At 36.5% G+C, this 18,767-nt stretch overlaps 1 protein-coding gene across 8 annotated transcripts in view; it reads left to right on the forward strand.

The window, feature by feature from the left end:
* Positions 1–18,767, forward strand: part of LOC149076942 (uncharacterized) — a 341,983-nt gene that overhangs the window by 136,809 nt on the left and 186,407 nt on the right. For 6 of the 8 annotated variants that reach the window (XM_089244666.1, XM_089244668.1, XM_089244669.1 and 3 more), the window contains 11 exons: positions 5,300–5,476; positions 5,746–5,894; positions 6,294–6,484; positions 6,890–7,120; positions 8,710–8,960; positions 10,185–10,939; positions 11,094–11,264; positions 15,482–15,607; positions 17,515–17,584; positions 17,729–17,958; positions 18,604–18,747. In XM_089244666.1, coding sequence (XP_089100792.1) covers positions 5,300–5,476; positions 5,746–5,894; positions 6,294–6,484; positions 6,890–7,120; positions 8,710–8,960; positions 10,185–10,939; positions 11,094–11,264; positions 15,482–15,607; positions 17,515–17,584; positions 17,729–17,958; positions 18,604–18,747 — 2,495 coding nt within the window. The remainder of the gene's footprint in view (positions 1–5,299; positions 5,477–5,745; positions 5,895–6,293; positions 6,485–6,889; positions 7,121–8,709; positions 8,961–10,184; positions 10,940–11,093; positions 11,265–15,481; positions 15,608–17,514; positions 17,585–17,728; positions 17,959–18,603; positions 18,748–18,767) is intronic. The other 2 variants (XM_089244665.1, XM_089244672.1) reach the window with 1 other exon arrangement.

Below are 18,767 nucleotides of genomic sequence, written 5' to 3' on the forward strand. Positions count from 1 at the left end.
CGTTTGTAAATTGTCTGAAATACATTCATGGTATGGCACTCAAGTACTCAAGTGAAATAAATATACCTTTATTTAGACCTGAGTATTGTTTCGAGAAGTTTACAAATGTCATTGGCCTGGGAAGAATGACAGTGCGGGCAGTTAAAATACCTTGGTAAAATTCCTCCTATTAGAATGAATGGTATAGGAATGGCTTCGCACATGTGCAATCGAGCTTCGAATCTGTGTAAATTCTGTGCTGTGCCAACAAATTTGCGAGAGAATCTACTGCGGACAATTGAACTTTAAGTAATTATAGACAACGGTTTATTTTCTCCTTATTCATTGGGATAGTTCTTTCATCGTCACAAACTAAATTACTTCATTTAATTTCGTTTATTTGGGTTAGGAAACTCTATTAGGCGTATGGGAGTCATACGAGAGCAACGAAAAATTTACTTTTTTTTTTTTATATGTATTATGAATAGCATAGTTGGAACAGTAATTATTAGCACATAAGATGGCGAAAACCTTGCTTGTTGGAAAAACTGCGTCTGATTTTGTCATGGTATGTATCACATGACCGCAAAATTAACAAAAAAATTGTTTAGAATTTTTCAATTAAGTTAATTTTGTGAACGATGGTGAGGTTAAGCTGTCATAGTATTTTCATCCTTTCGAAAGAGAATTATACTTGGATTGTCGTTTTGAGATTTCATTTTTTTCATATAAATCATACACTTTATTGAAATTCGTTTTTTGATTTACTTGGTTGCGTGTTTAATCTCTCTGAAGACTTGAAATGAATTAACAGTGAAAGTTTTTCATTATCCATGGAAGAATAATGATATAGAATCAATAGTTCATCAGGAAACTAAGAAACATGATGAAGAGAAATAATTACCAAATAATCAGAAAATTACTTATAAAAATACAAATACCACACACAACAGGTGAAAAACGACCAATGGAAAGAAATGCCCGTAAAAAATATGAATGTCAAATATATCTAAACTATATCAAAAATGCAGCAGGTCAAAAAGATCTATAAAAAACCAATAATTGTGATAAAATGTATTTCCCTGCCCATATAAAAAAAAAATTATGGTTGTTTTAACTTCCGAATAATTGGGAAAGTTTTCCTAAAGTATTAGGAAACCACTACTAATTTAAATGTAAATCGTCCATGATGGAGAAAAAAAATTATTCCTGTGTGTGTGTGTTTAGTAACGCCTTCACTCCCACCGAGAGAGAGACATATATCCCATACAGCAGCGTTTCTTAACCTATGGCTCGCAACGATGTCATAGGTGGTTCACAGGAAGAATTACTCACCACTTGTAATTCATATAAGTAATATCCATACGGGTTCAAATAAAATTATTACTTCGTACAAAGGTGCACCATACATTATCGAAGAAAATGCACGAAATTGCCGCGATCCTGAATAACGGATATCACTAAATTTCCCCAAAAGTTGCAAGTTATTGCTTTAAATGCAATTTGCTAATTGCTGCTAAAATTGCTGAAGGGTGTAGAAATAAAAAACTGCTAATAAATCACCGTAATTTATTTCACGAAAAAAAAAATATTCAAGTGATTGGTTGACCATATTTCATTAAGAAAAATAAAATTCAGTAAACTGGGTTCTTAAATAATAATCCGTAAATACGGGACATCGCCAATTGTCATTAAAATTATTGTCAGAACTAGGCGAAATCCCCAATCGCAATCAGAATTCCAAAATACTTGAGGGAGCAAAGGTTTAACCAGACAAATATGCGAGATGAATGTTTATGATTTTTGCCACAATAATCATAAAAATAATTTATGTTATGAAAACACTGTGTGTGTGTATTCCCAACGTTAGTAAATATTACAAATTCAAATGAGCATCGTTGAAAAAACGGGACAAATGTATTATAAAAATCGGGACAACGAAAATTACAGGAATGTCCTATAATACGGGACACAATTGGTCCGTTAAATGGTTTCAAACATTTTTCTGGTCCTTGATTTCTGAAAGATTGAGAAACACTGCCGTACAGCGTCTAAAAATGGTAGTGAAACGGTTGAAAAATATTTGAGTGTTTTGTTTTGTCTCGAGATACCTCTATATAAATACATGCCAAGTATGTAAAGAAACATATTCAACCCTGTTACTTTGAGATATAGAAAAAACGCCTCTTCCTTTTAAATTTTTTTTTTTTTTTTGTTTTCTACTGTGCAAGAGAATACACTAATAGAAAGTCTTTTACAAACGGTTTTCAGTTCTGGATAAACATATAATGATGTTCGCTTCCTCAGCCAATAGATACAGTAGCTGCTCACGCTTTTCTTCCCCATGGTGTTTTGAATTTTCTTCTCTGAGTACCAAACGAGTGAATGAAATGGAGCCAAAGATATTTTTGGTAGCACAGAAAGAACTGGTCTAATGCTGAAGGTGAAGCAGATTCAGCTGCAAAAATTAAGCAGGGGAAGAACACTTTAAGCTGACACAGGGTTGACCCTGAACGAATTTTTTGCTGACATCTGTGTTGGGTCACGTCAATCCAGACTCTTTTATTCAATGTGCTTTGAAATAAATGTTTACTGTATATATATATATATACATTGATTGTACCTTGGTCTACATAGGATGCCTTGAAATTTAAAAACAAGTAAATGTCGGTGACGTCGGCTGGTAGTGGAAACGAAAATGAGAAATCTTTCAATGCTTATTAACTTTTATTCTCATTAAGATCTAATTTTTTTGTCTTTAGTCATGGAATTTCAAGCATGCATACTTGAGTAGCTTAGATGTAACTTGAAGAGGAAAAAACAGTAAATAACTTTGATATTAAATTTCACTGTCCCTTTGTTTGAGAATGCTGAATCTGGAATGATTCCAAATGTTTTTCGATTCAGAATCATCTGTTTTTGATTTTTTGGGATGAACTAATTTGGTTGGTGTTCTATAGAAATTTTTAGATATGAAAAAATAAGAATTTGTATTTGAATCATATTCTACACTCGTAAATTTCATTTTTACAACGTAGTTTCTTCAAGCTTTCGTAAATTTTCACGTAGATGTCTTAGGTTACCATTGAATACTATGATGTGCATGAGTCTGGGACGTAATTTCCAACATCCGGAATCCAAATAATACCGAAATGCCAACAAGCCGAAATCCCGACAGACCTCAAAATTCTGATGTTTCAAAATAAATTTCATTAAAAAAATTGAATTAGCTGACACATTTCATTATGAAATGTGCGGATAAGAAGAAATATTGCTCATAAACTGTGATCGAAAAGTTTGGAATTTCAGTAATTTTCACAGAAAAGTCCGCAATTAACCACTTTACGATCAAGGACGTAATATTGCGTCCAACACCAGTGGAATAAATTCAAACAAGTTCCCCCTGTTTTCTTTCCTCTCTCTCCTCATCTTCGCGGAGAGTTGTTGCAACCTTATGAGTTTTTTCCTATCGGTTTCTTGTACACCCTGCTAGCGATTTTTTTCCACATATGATGTATCTTTCCAATAAGAGTGAAAAAGAACAGGTTGAGTGAGGGGGAAAGATATCTAACTTTGTACCTACATTCTTATCAACTTATCCATTATATTGTTTTACTCTTTCATTTATTTTTTTCGTTCGTTCGTTTCTGTTCTACTTCCCCCCCCCCCTTTCTTTCTTCTAGCGCGCTGTGAGGTTAAGACAACGTTACAATTTTTATTGTCGATTCGTCAAATAAAGGACATCCGGTCGATAGAATCTACTGATAATATAGGACCCTATGGAATGGCTTTGGGAGTGCTGAGCATAATTTTCTTAAAACGGGAGTGTTGGGCTGTATAAGTTTAGAACACTGAGCTCGAAATATGCTGTAGTAGAAGTATGAAAGAATCGTCTCCTTTACATTCAAACCAAAGTAGACGAATAAATGGGAGAAATTCAGATACGCGTACTATATTCTGCATTTCGAGTAAAAGTTTTCATTTCATTAATTTTTTTCTAAATTAACGATGTACTGTGTATAGTCTCTCATACTTAAACAGTAGTTCCATGTGTTTGCTTTCAGAGATTTTATGTAAAAATTAAAGTCGGAAAATAATAAAATAGCACATATAATATAAACATATAACATAAGTTTATAAACTTTTGTTAATCTTTAAGTGATGCCGAGCGAATAAAGAGATTTTCTTTTAAGGCTGGATTACACTGCAAAATTTTAGAAAAGTTCTTTTATAAAACTTGAAAAAAAAAACCAATAAGCGTATCGGTTACAACCGAGCGAATGTAACAAATAGGCTAATTGGTTGGGGTTTTTTTTGTCAAGTTTTGCCAAATATCTTTTATCAAACTTTTGTAGTGTAATAACAGCCAAAAATATTTTCGAATGTTTTCATCATTTCAAAGTAATGTTTTCATCATTTCAAAGTAATGTTTTCATCATTTCAAAGTAATGTTTTCATCATTTCAAAGTAATGTTTTCATCATTTCAAAGTAATGTTTTCATCATTTCAAAGTAATGTTTTCATCATTTCAAAGTAATGTTTTCATCATTTCAAAGTAATGTTTTCATCATTTCAAAGTAATGTTTTCATCATTTCAAAGTAATGTTTTCATCATTTCAAAGTAATGTTTTCATCATTTCAAAGTAATGTTTTCATCATTTCAAAGTAATGTTTTTCATGACAAGGATAAAACTGTTAATTAATGGATTGAGAGGGTGAAAATCGCGAAAAACGCATGCAGGTTTCGACGTCACGCTGGAACGACGAAAAAGTACAATAATAACTACAAAAAAAATTTATTTGATTAATTATTACAAGAGTTGTTGGAAGTGGCGGCCGCTGACGTCATTGCACAGTCTACAACCACGTAAAAACGATTCCCAGACGCGCTCGAAAATACCAGGTATGCTTTTGATGTCTGCCGTAGCGACGACAATCCGCGCTACGAGATCCTCGGTGCGTCCACAAGCGTCGCATAAACGGTGGTAACGTCAGATGTAGTGAGCGAACCCACGAACGCATTCAGCGATCAAGTGACATCCACGTTTCGTCTCCTCTGGACTCAGAGCCCGCGTGCATTTTTCGCGATTTTCACCCTCTCAACATGATTTGCGACACCATGTTCCATTGCAGTTTTTCTTGTTCCTCTTGATGCCTACCAACAACCCTCTGAGTTTGTCGGTCCATTAACAGAACACCCTGTATATATAATCGTTGATATTACAATTGAAGTATACTTTCTTCTCTCGTGGAATTTCCACTGAGTTTTGTCACTGAATCATTATTCTTTTAATCATAATTATTCTTTTTTATTTTACAGAACTCAGCCGGCGGGTCGGCGACCCGTTAACGCGACCCCTCCGATATTCGAAAAACCTCCGACAGTCAGTTCCTTCACCGAAGGTGGCAATGCTCACTTCGAGTGCCGAGTCAAGGGTAATCCAATGCCCGACGTGGTCTGGTCACGTAGAGGCATGCCTATCAAGAATGATGCTAAGTGAGTACTCATATATTTGCAATATACATTTAAATACGGCAGTTTCTAAATTGGAAATTAATTATACAGCATGTACGTATATATTGATAATTAGTTTAGTAGACCATCTTCTCCACAACAGTCGATCTACCAGCAATGGAAGAAATCAAAATATGTACAGTAAAACAAAATCGGCGATTGTAGAGTTTGAAAAAAAAGAGAAGTAAAAGATTGAAATATTTTTCATGTTCACTAAATTTTTTGTATCTGATGTGACAATCTTGTTTCAGGCGACAAGTGTCATACAATTCCACGAGTGGAGTATGCACGTTTGACATTACAGGCCTAACAGGCGAAGATTATGGAGAATACACGTGCACAGCAGTTAACTGTGCGGGTGAAGCGACACTTACTGTGTCCATACAGAAAGATATGAGTGGTAAGCATATAAAAAATAAAGTTCTCTTTATTCTGGCTTTATTGTCATAATAGCGTGAAACAGTGAATTAGAACCTTTTTCATCCCTTGAACAGTGTTTTATAGCGCCTTTATACACTACTAATACTGCTAGGGCCGCAACTAGATACTTGGTCAGCCGGCCAAGCACGAGTTTTGATTCCCCCTCCCGTAATGTTGAAGGAAAAGTTAAAGAGTAAAATTTGCGCTCCTCTGATCCAGACACAAGATTCATCTGCTCCCCCTCCCCCCACTTGCGGCCCTGAATACTGCTAATAACGAGATTCAATTATTTTTTTTAATCCAGGGCACATCTGTATCAAAGAATTGGAAACACTGCAAGTTGGCCTCGCTTTCACACATTTTCTTATTTCCATTTCAGGCCAGAGGATGTCTCAAGATTCTTTCAGCAGCACCACGCAGTACCACACAGGTACAGCAGCTGTGAACGTGCAGCAGCAACGACACATCAGAGATGTGTACATCGATAAGCATATGGATGGCATGTTTCAACGTACCACGTCCAGTGACTACGAAATTGAGTCTGGACCCATGTATTATAGTGGAGGCGAGGTTAGTAAAAATAAACGAAAACTTTTTTTTAACCAAACATTTTGACAGAAACTTTCAAGTGTTTGGACTTGAAATAGATTACAAGACAGAACACATTTCTTCCGGTTTAGTTTTTAAATTGAAAATAGATTTGTCATTACAGTGGTTTCAATGTTCGAAGATATAACTATGAACGTTTCACATCATGCCAGCTGAAGCAATCTCGTCAACACTCAATAATTAAAAATGCAGTTCTAATGACCATTTTTAGTATTTAATCAAGTGGAAAATACTAAGAGGCATCCACAAATTGTAATTTTGTGAGCCATACATGGCTTTTGCTTTGTATAATGAGCTATAATATTCACGATTGGATTTCAAGACAAAAATTATAACCTCTTTCACCCCCCATCTCGATTCTTCTAGGGTTTCCGGGTGGATACCTTCGAATATAGATTACTGCGAGAAGTTGAATTCAGGGAGACATTATTCCGCAGGCTGCCGGGTGAAGAAGTTATTGCGGAAAAGACAGCTCCAATGGATAAGGCGCAGCCTCCGAGCGCTCCTCAAATTTTAGCCCGACCGAGGAACAGCAAACTCCTTGAAGGATCAGAAGCCACATTCCAGGCCAAGATCTCAGGCAATCCTAGGCCGAAGGTAATTATACAGATTCTCATAATCCATTTTCGTTACGAGTCAATGTACGGAAAAAACTTGTTATCAGATTTGGGAAATTGTAAACTTCGTTTAGTTTTATTGTTATGAAATTTCAATATACAGTATAAACTGCTACTTTGAACATTTCCCTAAATATAGTGAACAGTTTTGAAACGAACCTCCTACAGTCATATATCACAAAAGCATGTCCACAATACTCTATATCTTAGACATCGCACATCCTCTGGGTTTTCTTATCTTGGACAGGTGCAGCTCATTGTCAGCTCTAACAACTGAAATACGTCAGGGCCATGCTTACACATAAATACAAATACAAATACAAATACAACGCCACAACAGGCAAATTACCCAACGAGGTGGCTGACTTAAGAACATCATGGATCCCCGAGCCCCTACCTACTACTGCTACACCACACATGCACCCCCTCCCCGCGGAACCCACTAACGAATCGGTACATGCGGGAATGTGCGTGTACGTGTAGTGCAACCTGACGTAAAGTTTGTTTCTGTGTAATGCTTGTTATGTGTAGTGCTGTCATATGCCCCCAGTTTTACTAACTATGAGTGAAGTGTTATGGTTGAATGATTTACCGTTGTAGGACTGTTGCTCTCTGTGGCTCACGTTCCACCATGTACCGATTCGTTAGAAATTCCTCGGATTAATGTATACGAGGTGCATGTTCGATTAAGAAGAAAAAGTTCACTGTCTGCGGATTATCTGCTTAAGTGTAGAATACTTGAGAGTGTATATGAAGTTGCTGTTGGGAGGGTTTTAGGTTCCCCCACTTCTCAGGGAGATTTAAAAAAAAGATTTATTGAAACAACGTTATTGTTAACCTACAAAATGGGGTGTAACAGTCATATTATAGTATTTTTCTTGTACCTGTTTATACCTTTATTTCTTAAGCCTATTTCTGCATTTCAAACTTTTATTAAATTTTCAATAGTGTTCTGTATGTGAGTATCATTTTAGACTTCCTGAAAGTGTGAAAGTAAATTTTAACTTGCATTATGAGTAAACGAAAGTTATTAGAGTTGACCATTGAAAAAAAAGAAGTTATTGATTAATTTAATTGACATATTTAATTACTGCAGTCACAAACTTCTTAGCTGTAAGATATTGTTATTAATTAAAGAGATATTTTGTGCACAATCATTTTCTGACACCTCTTCAAACGACTAACGCTTGTAAGTATAGTTATTTTCTTGTCATATTCTACTAGTCTTAGGGCGGTATTCACCGAGATGGTTTAAACTAGTCACAGTTTTTCGATAAGAGATCCACTCGGATTGGTTAAATTCATGTTTTTTACCAATCTATGTTGATCTCTTACCCAAAAATTGTGACTACCGTTTAAACCATGTCGGTGAATACAGCCCATAGTCTACTAGCCTTTTAATGAAGCCGTAAAATATTTCTTTGCACCTCTACATCTTGGATACCTCTCTAACTTGGACAGATTTTAATGGAATCGTTGGTGTCGAACTAGTTTTACTGTATTTGAAAATAAGATACAAGGGTGTTGTGAATTGTATGCATATATATATATATATTTTTGAAATTCCAGATTACTTGGTTCAAGAACGGTCAAAGGATCATCCAATCGCAGAGATTCAAGACAACTTATACCGACACAATCGCTAGTCTCCACATTCACATGGCACTGCCAGAAGACGCCGGTTATTATACGCTTCTGGCTGAAAACGCGAACGGAAGAATTGCTTGCTCAGCGCATCTAGTCATTGAAGGTGTCGGTACACCGACCGATACCAGAGTCAGTAACTATCAGAGGGCAGACAGCCAGACAGCGCAAAGAACGTAAGAGACAGAAATCATTTTGAAGCATTAAGTTTTCACTACCTAAGATATAATTCTTTTTACACATGTATTTTTTTTTTTCCTAAATGCAATTTAGTTAATAGAAATAGTTTGTTATCTGAAGGTGTATTACACTGGGTGTGGTGTTAAGTACCTTGGCCGCAAATTACTGGAGATTCGTTGATCCTGGAGGAATATTTCCAATTAAGAAAAATTATCCAAATAACGTGTAGACCTCAGATACGCCATTCATATTGCAAAGGATTGAACAGTTATTAAACTAAAAAAATTAACTTTTTATTTGGTCACTGTCCTAAAGAACCCGATTAAAAATTTGTTGCCTTGTCTTTCCTGAAGCCAACAAAAAAAAATTATGTTTCTAAGTGCAAGGAATAGGGCAGCATGATGAGCTTGTCCGTTAGTCTATGCGGTTCCTTTACACATCTTCAGTGACTTTTGAATTCAGATATCTCAGCGAATATTGCAATTAGAAAAGTGGCAATTTTTTTGGTTCCGCTCAGGAAAAACGCGGCAACAACTTTGTAAATGAGTTTTTGAGCACAGGTTACAATACAATACAATACAATACAAATACAACGCCACAACAGGCAAACTGCCCAACGAGGTGGCTGACTTAAGAACATCATGGATCCCCGAGCCATTTTTTGGAGTCCCTACCTACTACTGCCACCCCCCCCCCCCCCCCGCGGACAGTATAAAAAATTATTATTTTTTAAATAACTATACAATCCCTCGTGACAGGAATGACGCGTGTGGGGTCTATACTTTATTTGAATACCTTTTTCTAATTGGAAGTATGCTTCTAGGATCAACGTTCGTGAGTAAATTGCGGTCGAGGGACTTAAGGCATCACCCTGTATATTTGTACAGTATATGTACTGTATAATTAACACATGATACGATATTATTTGGCAATGTACACATTTTTGCTACTCCACACACACACACACACAAAAGTGATGGGAAAGCTATTTTTCAGTCCCTATTCAATTCTTACAAATTCAATTTCATTGTGAAGAGTGAATAGTGATTAACTAAAGAAAACAATTGACAATCTTTCAAATTATTTCTATGAATTTTAATTCCTTTCTCCTCTATTTTCTTTCTCTACCGGTTCCATCCTTTTATCGATTCCTCCTTCCAACTTATTTTCCCTTATTTTATGACCTTATTTTATGATATATACATATGTATATACTTAAGTGTCACAACTCCCGGTACCCCAACCTCCCAACAAACCCAGGGATTTCAATATGGTATGCATACGCAGCAAATGATATCCCAGCAATCGTATGCAACTTCCCAGTTTACGTCGCAACAGAAAGCATATAGTGCTGTTTCCACTGCAGTTCAGAGGCAACAACAGCAGCAGCAGCATATAACTGCGTCCCAACTATCATCCCTCCAACAACAACAGCAGCAGCAGCATATAACTGCGTCCCAACTATCATCCCTCCAACAACAACAGCAGCAGCAGCATATAACTGAAACCCAACTGTCATCCCTGCAACAACAACACACAACCTCCCAAGTTTCCTCCCTCCAACAACAACAAGCCTTGACTGCTCAATCCCAATACCAACCTTTTACCTCCTTTACCCCTAGTGAAACACAGACTCAGCAGTCCGTTTCGGCGCACCAGAACGAAGTGGACACCACGACGTCAAGTCGGGCCCTAAAACCAAACTTCGTGAAGATACCGCAAGACAAGGAAGTCACCGAGGGCAAGATGGTGAGATTTGATCTACGGGTGAGTGGAAGGCCGTTTCCCGATGTGACGTGGTTTCTCAACGGCAACCAGGTCATTGACGATGCCACACATAAGCTTCTGGTTAACGAGGGAGGAGTTCATGCTCTCATGATCACATCAACCAGTCGTACCGACTCCGGCACATATACATGCATCGCAAAAAACAAGAGTGGTGATGCCAGGTTCGAGGTGAATCTACACGTCATTGGTGAGTACTTAATATTTCATACTTCATAAATCATGAATTTCATATCCATATTTTATTAATCCCCCCCCCCTCCTGCATCTACCTGGTATCATGGAATTCTTCAGAAAGCTTGAAAATATTATCAACATCATTTTTATTTTCTTTTGTATTTCAGAAAAAGAGCAAATTGTTGCACCAAAGTTCGTCGAAAGGTTCCAGAGCATGCACGTACGCGAGAAAGAACCAGTGACGTTGCACTGCAGAGCCATCGGTACGCCGATACCTGCAATTACATGGCAAAAAGATGGAGCGCAAGTGCATGCTCAACCACCGGATATAATTATCGGTGAGTGCGAATCACCTGTCACAATATCCAAACACTTGACATATTTTGCTCATCTCCTTTAAATTATTTATAGAATTATATGGAACGTGCCACGAATTAAAAAAAAAAATAGATGTGACTGACAGCATAGCGCTGAACCTGGGGGGTGGGGGGATGGCCCCGAATAAATTTTACTCCCAATAATTGATGAATATACAATGCACTGCACCGTTCCCTCCGCATGCATAAGGGCTTGAGTCCCGTATATACAGGACAGCAGGTAACTTTCAGCCCACTCAATGTTTTCTTCATTTCGGCACCTCTCATTGACATCTTGATTTCTGCATGGCAAGTGAGGCATCTACTAAAGGCCATATTACCATCCGTAATTTAGGGGTCCCAAATTTGAAATAAATATTCACTGCCAACCAAATCTTTTGATCTTTCTATCTTTGACACTGATCGTGAGGGCCTATTTTTGACCAAGTAAAACACCGGAAGCAAAAATGCTTTCAGTCCGCTGTAATGAAGGAAGAAAGATACGACATAGGGAGGGGGACGACAATGATTTTAATCACAGTGCGCAAATGGAAAAACTATCAGAATCCATCACATGCGCAGTAGAAAAGGAATTTGTGACATACGCATAAAGCGATACCAGATTTCTAAAGAAAAACTTTCTTTTCGGTCTCCTGAAAAATTTTGTATTATGGATTGAAACTATTCCTAGGCTGACCATATTTCCTCGAAAGAAATACGGGAAATTGAGATTCCAAATACGGGAAAATACGGGACGTAGCCAATTATTGCCAAAAAGTACGCCAAAAGTAAACAAAGTTGCCAAATATTGGAGAAATTACGTAAAAATCAAAATAAAGCATTACTGCAAATTGCAGAAGATTGAAATGAATTCCACGAAATAAAACGTTCACCAAGACAACTGTGAGAGATTATATTCTTATTTATAATTGTAATTATCATATTATAATTTATGAGTGGAAAAATAATTTCGTTCTTTGACTTCGATAAAGAATAAAAATTCTAGTAAGCGTCCTGTAAAAAACGGGAAAACCCGGGACACTTTCGCTAAAAAGTCGGGATGGCCAAAAAACAGAAGAAACCGGGACTGTCCCGGGAAATACGGGACGTATGGTCACCTTAATTATTCTCCTCCCGACCCTTCATTTAATATGGCCTGCGACTTCAAACCAAATGAACCAAGTGGTACATGCCCAGACAACTCGAATACATTCTACATTACTTGAGTGGCCCGTGACATATTCCGACATCACTTCACGGCACATTTACAGATAACTCAAGTAACCTATGGCACATTTCCAGAACACGATAGCTCGCTCTAAGCCGCCACCACTCTAGCTGATCCACAGCATATTGGAGTGGAGGTAGATATCTTCAGCTACGAATGAAGCCGAGGGAGGCATCTTTATCTGCGAATGAAACTGAGGTAGACATTTCAGCTCGAATGGAGCGAAAGCAGACTTCTTCAGCTGCAGATGGAGTGGACAGGCATCTTCAGCAGCAAATCGAGCAGAGGCAGATATATTCAGCTGCAAGTAGAGGGGAGGAAGACATCTTCAGCTGTAAATAGAGCAGAGGTAGGCGACAGAGTGCCCTGTGGCATATTCACAGATCACCGCGGCATATATGCAGAAGCACTTAAGCGCCCCGTGGTACATTAACAGATCACCGTGGAATAGATGCATAGCACTTACGCAACCCGTGACAAATTTACAGATCACTTGAGTGACCCACGGTATATTTCTAGACCACCTGAATCACCAGCAGCACACTTACAGATATTCATTGAGTGGCCCGTGACACGTTTGCAAATCAATAAAATGGCCCGCAGTCACACAGAAATTTATAAACTTGCGTTATATCGACCATAGAGAGCGAGGTTAATTGAGAATATTTATTTGCTTAGGGGCCATTCAAGTATTACGTAAGCAGATTTTCAGCCATTTTTGACCCCCTCCCCCCCCCTTGTCAGCATAAGTCAGCAAAACACTGACCCCCTTTCCCCCCCCCCCCCCTGTCAGCAAAATTTCGCCAGCATCTTAGAATATTACATATCTTCAAAAAGGGGTGGCTGATGACGTAAGCAACCTTTAAACCCCTCTCCCCTCCCTTGTCATCAAAAGTCTGCAAATCCGAAACCTCCTCCCCCCCCCCCCTCGATGCTGACGTAATACTTGAATGACCCCTTAACCATAAATTAGGTTGAAAGAACTGAAAATGAAGGTTCTTCCCCGCCCAATTTAATTCAAATTAACGTACTTTAAGCCTGCCTTAAGGTGAGTTCCCGCTCTTTTTTTTCAAATAATCAAGACGGCCTTAATTTACAAAACGACCTTAACATAGAAATTTTCCAAAAGGGAAAAAAATAATATGAAATACACAATTTTAATCCCAAAATGATCACGAAAGAATATAACGATAAAATAAGTAATAAATATGTTCATCTTTTGTAAATCTTCTGTAAATTTTGTTTTGTTTCGTATATTAATGAAGTCAAGTCAAGAATGACGCGTTCGTCCTTTCGTTCATTGGTTGCCCTGTGTTTGTTTACATTTTTGAAAAGCGTTGTTTCTTTGCACGTGTGTATCAGCTAATAAACATCGGTCAAATGCGATCAGTAGGCTCATACAGGATGATTCAAGAAATGCTAAGGAAAATCACCACTGATCGCTACACACAGGTTTGATTTCTTAATTAATCAAACTGATTAACCTATTTCTTTTTTTACGAATAGGTTCTTATCAGCTTGGTTCCTGTTGATTTGATTTATATCACCTTTGAGATCCTGATTGATCATTGTTTGTACCATTCATCTTCCCAAGCACGGATTCATAGGGAAGAGTCGAACAATGTGGGGAAAATTTTTCTGTCCCGTAAAATACGGGATGACCCGTTGCACCCATGGCCGTCTTAAGATCATCATGGGCCCCCGGGCCAACAGGTAAATTCTAGAAAATTTCAACGAAATCTTATTTTTGGGAGGCCCCTCTTCCCTTGAGGCCCCCGGGCCGTGCCGGGTTGGCCCATGCGTTAAGACGGCACTGGTTGCACCTACACAATAAGTCACTTCTCGGAGACATCATCTTGGATCCGCCTGCCTCTGATCCATTCGCAGCTTAAGATGACTGCCTACACTCTATTTGCAGCTGAAGATACCTGCTTTCACTCTATTTGAGTTGAAGATGCCTACCTCTGCTTCAATTATTTGATGAATGATCGTTCACCAATGTAGATGCTGTGCTTTTGATATACAAATACAAATACAACGCCACAACAGGCAAAATGCCCAACGAGGTGGCTGAGAAAAAGATGCCCATAAAGATATGGATGTCATATATTTCAAAAATACAAAAAGGTAAATCGGGATATCACCAGTTACGAAAGTTTTTAACAGCTGGCTGATGCGAAGATGTATTTAGAAGAGAGAGGAAATTCAACTACCCTTGTGGGGAATCGAACCCACGTTCTCTCACTTGTCGGGTGGGTGCCTAAGACCACTAAACTACAAATCATATGCATCTAAATTAACTTTTTATCAGGGGTATAAACATGATATCGAATAGAATAAATCTATAATAGAAAAGTCAAAGAGAAGAATATTAGACAAATATATAAAAACCTGCTCTGAGAGTTATTCATTGAGGTTTCTGCATATGCAATTACTGTTTATCGTACCTGAATATATTATGATTTGGTGTTTTCATTCTTAAATTTTTTTTCCTTCAATGCCAAACCCTGACCTTGAAATAAATATTTTTTCTTTCTCTTACTACTATTCCTCCTCCCCTTCCCCTCCTTTTAACTAAGGAGAGGGACAAAAAGATTCTATTCTTACTTTTACCCAATTACACACCTCAGTGAAAGAAGCACAGTTTTTCCTTGTCATGAAGGAAGCCTCACACATTTCCCCCCTACAATGTTTAGCCCATGAATGCTCTTAATTACCAATTTTGCTTTTTTTTTTGGTGGTTTCAAGTTACATGAAAACAAGGGACTTCTTCAGTGTGCTACCAGTTCAAATGAAGAAAAATATAGGACAGGGGGGGGGGGGAAATAGAAAAAGACCTAAAGTGTTTGCTTGTTTGAGCCATAACAAATTAGTTTTGCATGTCTTTCTGAATATTTGTTTTAATGTTAGTGAAAAGCTCTGTTTTTCTGTTAAATGGTTCCTCTAATTCCTTCATGGTCTATTCTCACAGAAACGGTTGATGGTGCTTCCACACTATACTTTACGAGAGTGTCTCAGAATGATTCAGCTTGGTATCAGTGCACTGCGCAGAACCAGGCTGGAAGTACTGCAACAAGAGCTCGCCTCTATGTGGAAAGTGAGTTTTCAGAATTAGTAATCAATGAGTATTTCACATACAGAGTGTTTAAAAGTTTATAAATAGTTTTAAAATTCATAAAAAATTGAAGGCATTAGTGTATTTTGATATGGGTTGTGAAAAAATTATTTTTGTGAAGATAGTTTTTTTTTTTTTTTTTGGTACAGCAAAAAAAATTAGTTCAAATTTCTATTGCTAGAAGGCACTGCATGAAAGCAAATCACAGAATTCTGAACCTGAACCTTTCTTCAATCTCTTGTGTGTCTGAAACGTTTAGTGGCTGAAGTAAAACAACTTCACCAATAGTGCTTCATTCACCAGTGTCAACATCATTATGAGAACCTTATGTAAGCACCAGTAACTGGAAAATTCAGAAATGAGCTGTTAATGGTATACCCTGCATTTTATGGGACTCTGATTTGCGTATTTCCTGTGATTTGCTTCCCTGTAGCACTCTAACAATATATATATATATATTTTTTCAGTTTTCAGTTTTTCATATATAAAAAATGTAATTTTAACAATATATATACCCACCTTCATGTGAAAATAACTTTTTTGCAAACCACATTCAAATTAAATAATAATAAGGAATATACCAATTTCTTGAATTTTCAGGAATTTTTAAACTATTTACGAATTTATGGGACACCCTGTAGTTACAAAGTATACGTACTTTGTAACTATTGTTTTTTGTTCTTATGGGATCAAATATTCACTTGATGAACAGATATTAGTACATTTTAAATTTGAATTTTAAATAATCAGTGCATTTGTATATATTTGGAGACTCCTATATAAAAAGATGATACTCAAGAAAGAGCAAAAAAGAGGATTATAAAAGATTTATCGTTACAGGTGGACAATATAAAAAGATGTAACTTAAATATTCAAGTAATAAAGTTTTATGCTTGTTAATACAGTAGACGCTGCTTATTAGAATCATGTATAAATAATGTTATCACTTGGATATTGTTATCACTTTTACTTTATAAAGAACAGGCCATATCATAACAAGGGAAAAAATTTGTTTATAGTTATCAGGATTTGGGTTAATGTTATCATTTGTTTTAATCGAAAGTTTTTCCTTGCTGCATATTTTGAAGCTAAATTTGGACGAGACTCGTTTTTCCCAAAAAAATTATTATTATCAATCTGCAAAACTATGCAGGAGGTCAGAAGGCTCCCCTACTGACAAAAACTTTCGTAATTGGTGCACAATGAATGTGGGCTGTAATAGCCACTATGGATCCATGAATGTGTACTCAATTATGAAATTGTGTTTTGCGATGGTTTTTGTTATATAAGTGAAGAAATATGCGGGTTAAAAATAAATAGGATCCTTTTCTCAGTTCATGGTCAATTTCTCTTAATTGACTTCCTTTATAGTTCCTCATCCAGAAGACTTCCACAAAGAAATTTATGGAATGTACAGCAAGCACATAAAAGTAGACAGTTCCATTCCAACTCTGAAATTTCTGAATAAAAAAATATTTTAGCTTAGGAGAGAAAATCTTGTGTTATAACAATATATATATACATATAAGAAGAAAAAAATACAAGATTTAACATTTTGAAACCTGTTATGTGGAAAAGAAAACCAAATTCATCCTGTTTGACTAAACAGGACATATGGTCATCATACTTACAACTGAAATTTTTTCAGATATAGTTATCAATCGGTTATTGTTATAAGAAATACTGTGTTCCAATGTGAGCACATAAAGCTGCATGCACTAAACATACCATTTAACCCTAGAATACCAACTCTACGTCTTAAAAACATAGTCAACAATATAGGCAACATGCAGCTTTTATTTTAGTTAGTATTCTAGGGTCAAATTATGTATAAACCTGCATGCATATGTGCGCTTTGATTTCTAAATACTTATAATATTCATGTTTAGGTGAAACAGCACCCATGCCAGAACCTTGGCGATTACATCTGCCTCGGCCACATAAAGTTATTGAACCTGAGTAAGTGATGTATTTAATTTCCAAAAAATTTCTTATTTAGAAAATTCATTAGCTTAGTAACCTTATCATATATTATTATTCAGCAATTGCTCAGTGATTTCATGTAAAATTTATAGTTCTGAATCTTCTTTTAATGAATCACAGAACATCACCACCAAGGGAGGTTGTATGGCTGAAACCCGTTGAGAGGGCAGCACCTGCTCGACGGCCCATGGAAGAAGAAAGACCACCACAGAAGCCAGCTTTTACTACTCATATTCAAGATCTTAATCTACAGGAAGGGGATAGAGCAAATTTTGATGCTCGCCTGTTGCCCATTGGAGACCCTACAATGATCATCGAGTGGTATGTCAATGGAAGGCCGGTTGAAGCTAGTAAGTATTTTTGTGTGAATAAATATTTCGGTCATGTATAACAAGAAAGTTAGGATGCATGTTCAATTACAGTTTTGGAAATTATAGAAGAAGGGAATAGGGAAAATATCTACTCCAATTTTGTCGTAATATCTATGAGAATCATATCTAGTGTAAGATAGTCTTTTGTGATATCCACATATTTTATTAACATGTACATTGAGAGGTCAAAAGTTCTATGTTTTAAGATATCTACTATTTTATAAATATTTTGAAATTTTAAAAATTTTATTATTTAAAATTATTTAAATTATTTAAATTATTTTTTTTTCAAAATTCACTTTATATGAAGCTGAATGGGAATTCAACTCTGTTTAATTATAGTAGCATACAAGCAGAGTTGAGAGTTTTTGCTGTTTTGCAACATGTAGAGGTGTTTTCCATCATTCTCATGGCATGCATAACTTGAAAATGCAATTTTTCAAGTTGCCTTTTTAAACCGAGCAATCGATATTATAATTATGAAATTAATTAGTTAAAATATGTGTTACACTAATGTATCTTCCCTTGAAAATGTTCGCTGAAATTTTGGATGTGTAGTATAACTATGATATTTAGACTTGAAATATTGAAGAATTAAAGTATCCTCCAAATTTTTCTGTATAGGTTCTCGTGTGATGACAATTTATCGCTTTGGCTATGTTGCACTAACTCTGTTGCACGTATACCCAGAAGATTCTGGTGTGTACATGTGTAGGGCTGTAAATGAAGCAGGAGAAGCTACAACAACAGCAACATTAAGGTGCAGTGGTAAGTGAAAAATCAATGTC

The sequence above is a fragment of the Pholcus phalangioides genome, unplaced genomic scaffold (assembly GCF_987345545.1).
Source record: "Pholcus phalangioides strain wild (caught in Gottingen) unplaced genomic scaffold, Ppha-v1.0 ptg000015l_1, whole genome shotgun sequence".
Lineage (NCBI taxonomy): Eukaryota > Metazoa > Arthropoda > Arachnida > Araneae > Pholcidae > Pholcus > Pholcus phalangioides.